Source organism: Mandrillus leucophaeus, unplaced genomic scaffold (assembly GCF_000951045.1).
Source record: "Mandrillus leucophaeus isolate KB7577 unplaced genomic scaffold, Mleu.le_1.0 Scaffold672, whole genome shotgun sequence".
NCBI classification, from domain to species: domain Eukaryota; kingdom Metazoa; phylum Chordata; class Mammalia; order Primates; family Cercopithecidae; genus Mandrillus; species Mandrillus leucophaeus.
This window is the reverse complement of record NW_012107275.1, coordinates 213,057-215,408: the sequence shown is the minus strand read 5'-3', so window position 1 is coordinate 215,408 and position 2,352 is coordinate 213,057. Positions and strand designations below refer to the sequence as shown.

Sequence of the window (2,352 nt, the reverse complement as noted above, 5' to 3'; positions counted from 1 at the left end):
GCTACTCGGGAGGCTGAGGCAGGAGAATGGCGTGAACTCGGGAGGCGGAGCTTGCAGTGAGCCGAGATGGTGCCACTGCACTCCAGCCTGGGCGATAGAGTGAGACTCTGTCTCAAAAAAAAAAATTAAAAAATAAATAAATAAAAAGGACTGGGCCTGTGGTGCCCCCCCTCACCCCAAGCTAGCTATGGATCTCTGGACCAGAAGCCATGAGGGAGGCCCCGCCCTGCTCTGCCCCCGTTGGGAGTTCAGGACAGGCCCCTGGCTCAGTGCTTCACTCGCCCATTGTGTCACAGGGGTGAGGTGGGGACTCAGACACAAGGCTGGAGCCAGGACAGCCCCTGCTGGGCACACGTGGGCACACAGTGGTCCTGGTGCAGCCAGACCGGGATCTCCCCACCTGGATATGGACCCCCACAGATGAGGGGGGACTCTGCGTCTCCAGCTGGATCCTCCAGAGGGCTCTGAAAGCTGAGGTCCAAGTGCCCAGAGTCTGGACTCTGCGTGTCCCTCCATGCCCCATCCTTGCTGCGTCCCAGCCGGCATGCATGCCCCATCCTCGCTGCATCCTGGCCAACAGTTGGCTTCTGGGAGACTCATTTAGCAAATTGGAGTAGGAGAGCTAGAGAAGGGTGCACCGTTGGGGGACAGGTGTAGCTTGTACTGAATTGGGTGCCCCCAACCTGGGACAAGCTCTTCTTCCTGGATGGTGTCAGCCTCAACTCCAGGCGCCCCCACTGCTGGCCACGGCCCCTCATTCACGCAGAGCCTTGAGGGGATGTGCTTAGCCACCCAGGCTGTCTTCTACAGCTGGCCCCAGTGGTGATGTGAGCACTCAGGACCTGTCTCTATCCCTCCCTTGCCCAGCCCAGGCAGGTGGAGCAGGCTGTGCAGGCTGGGCTAGGGACAGCTGAGGCCCCCAGCCCCCAGTTCCTATGGAGAGCCTGCCTCACAGCCCACTGAGCAGGCCCCAAGGACTCACCCCTCACTGTTTCCAGGGGCCCACTGGGAGCCTCCCCCGTAGCCTTTTGATTTGAGCAGGCTGGTCCCTGCCTAAGCTGTCTGCTGTCCCAGATGGAGGATGGGCAGGATGGGCTCCAGCAACTGTGTCTCTTTTTCTTTCCCTAGAAGTTAATTTCCCAAAGGGTGGAGAGAGCTGTCTTACTTCAGTTTGGTAGGGAGGAAGCTCCGTATTTTGATCCCTCGAGGCTGTAACTGCAAACCCTTATCCTTTCACTTGGCAACCAGGCCTGGTCACCAGGATGGACCCTGGGATCTCCCTCCTGACTCCTCCCGCCACTTCACTAGGGGTCTGAGGCGGACGCTGGAGGAGGGTCACGTGCAGACACAGAGGCAGCCATTTCTCTTTACAACATTTATTTCCAGCCCTTGATCTTGCTCGAATGCTGGTGGAGGCCCTTAGCTCTGCCCGCCAGGCTCTGTGCCGCCTCCCCGCAGGCGCAGATTCATGAACACGGTGCTCAGGGGCTTGAGGCCGTACTCCCCCAGCGGGAGCTGATTCTCCAGGGGCTTCCCCTCGAAGGTCAGCCAGAACAGGTCGTCCTGCACACCCTCCTGCTGGCTCACTTGCTGCTTCAGGTGGGCCACAGTCTGCGTCAGCTGTACCTCGTAGGTGCTGCTCCGGCCCTTGTCGTTCCTCACCAGGATGCTCAGAGGTTCATCGCACTTGTCCACCACCAGCAGGACCGTGCTGCCGGGGCCCAGGCCCTGGTTGGCAAGGGGAACCCTGTCCTGCAGGGTGGCGCCGCTGGGGTGGACAGCCAGACGCTGCTGGAAGGCGTGCACGCCGATCTTCTGGGCGATCTTTGCCTTCAGCTCTGACACCGACATGGAGTTGCTCAGGGACACCTGGAACTCGTTGCCCCCCAGCATCTTCACCTTCAGGTCCCAGCTCTGCAGACATTACACAGGCTCAGAGGCTGCCGCACCAGTCCCAGGCCCACGACACACAAGGCCCTGGCTGCTGGGCGAGCTCCTGTGCCCAGGGACAGTGCTTCCTCCTGTTTGTCCTCTACATCCCATCAGCAGGGACCCCAGGCACAGAAGGCACTGAGGGGTCATTACTAGAAGGCCAGCTGCCCACAGCCATCCGTGGCCTCCCTTTACCTGCTAGGGTGCCCCTCTGTTCCCACCCCGAGGATCTCAGGGGTGACCTGCTTTCAGGAGCACACTTAGAACCTGGCCAAGCTCTAAGCAGCTCTGCTCTCCGTGCAACCCTGGGAGACCTTGGCTGGGGGAGGGAGATGAAAATTGACTGGCACAGAGGCCTGCCCCCCCCCCCACCGAGCCCCCACCTGTGACATCTCCCTTACCATGGCTGTGGGCTGTGGG

At 60.7% G+C, this 2,352-nt stretch overlaps 1 protein-coding gene across 1 annotated transcript; it reads right to left on the bottom strand.

Annotated features, from left to right (window-relative positions):
• Positions 1-1,360: 1,360 nt before the first annotated feature.
• Positions 1,361-2,346, bottom strand: ISG15 (ISG15 ubiquitin-like modifier). Its single transcript, XM_012001967.1, has 2 exons — positions 2,334-2,346; positions 1,361-1,914 (listed from the first exon to the last, which is right to left on the bottom strand). Exons 1-2 carry the CDS (start codon positions 2,334-2,336, stop codon positions 1,420-1,422), a joined length of 498 nt encoding a protein of 165 aa, XP_011857357.1. The 5' UTR covers positions 2,337-2,346; the 3' UTR covers positions 1,361-1,419.
• Positions 2,347-2,352: the final 6 nt, after the last annotated feature.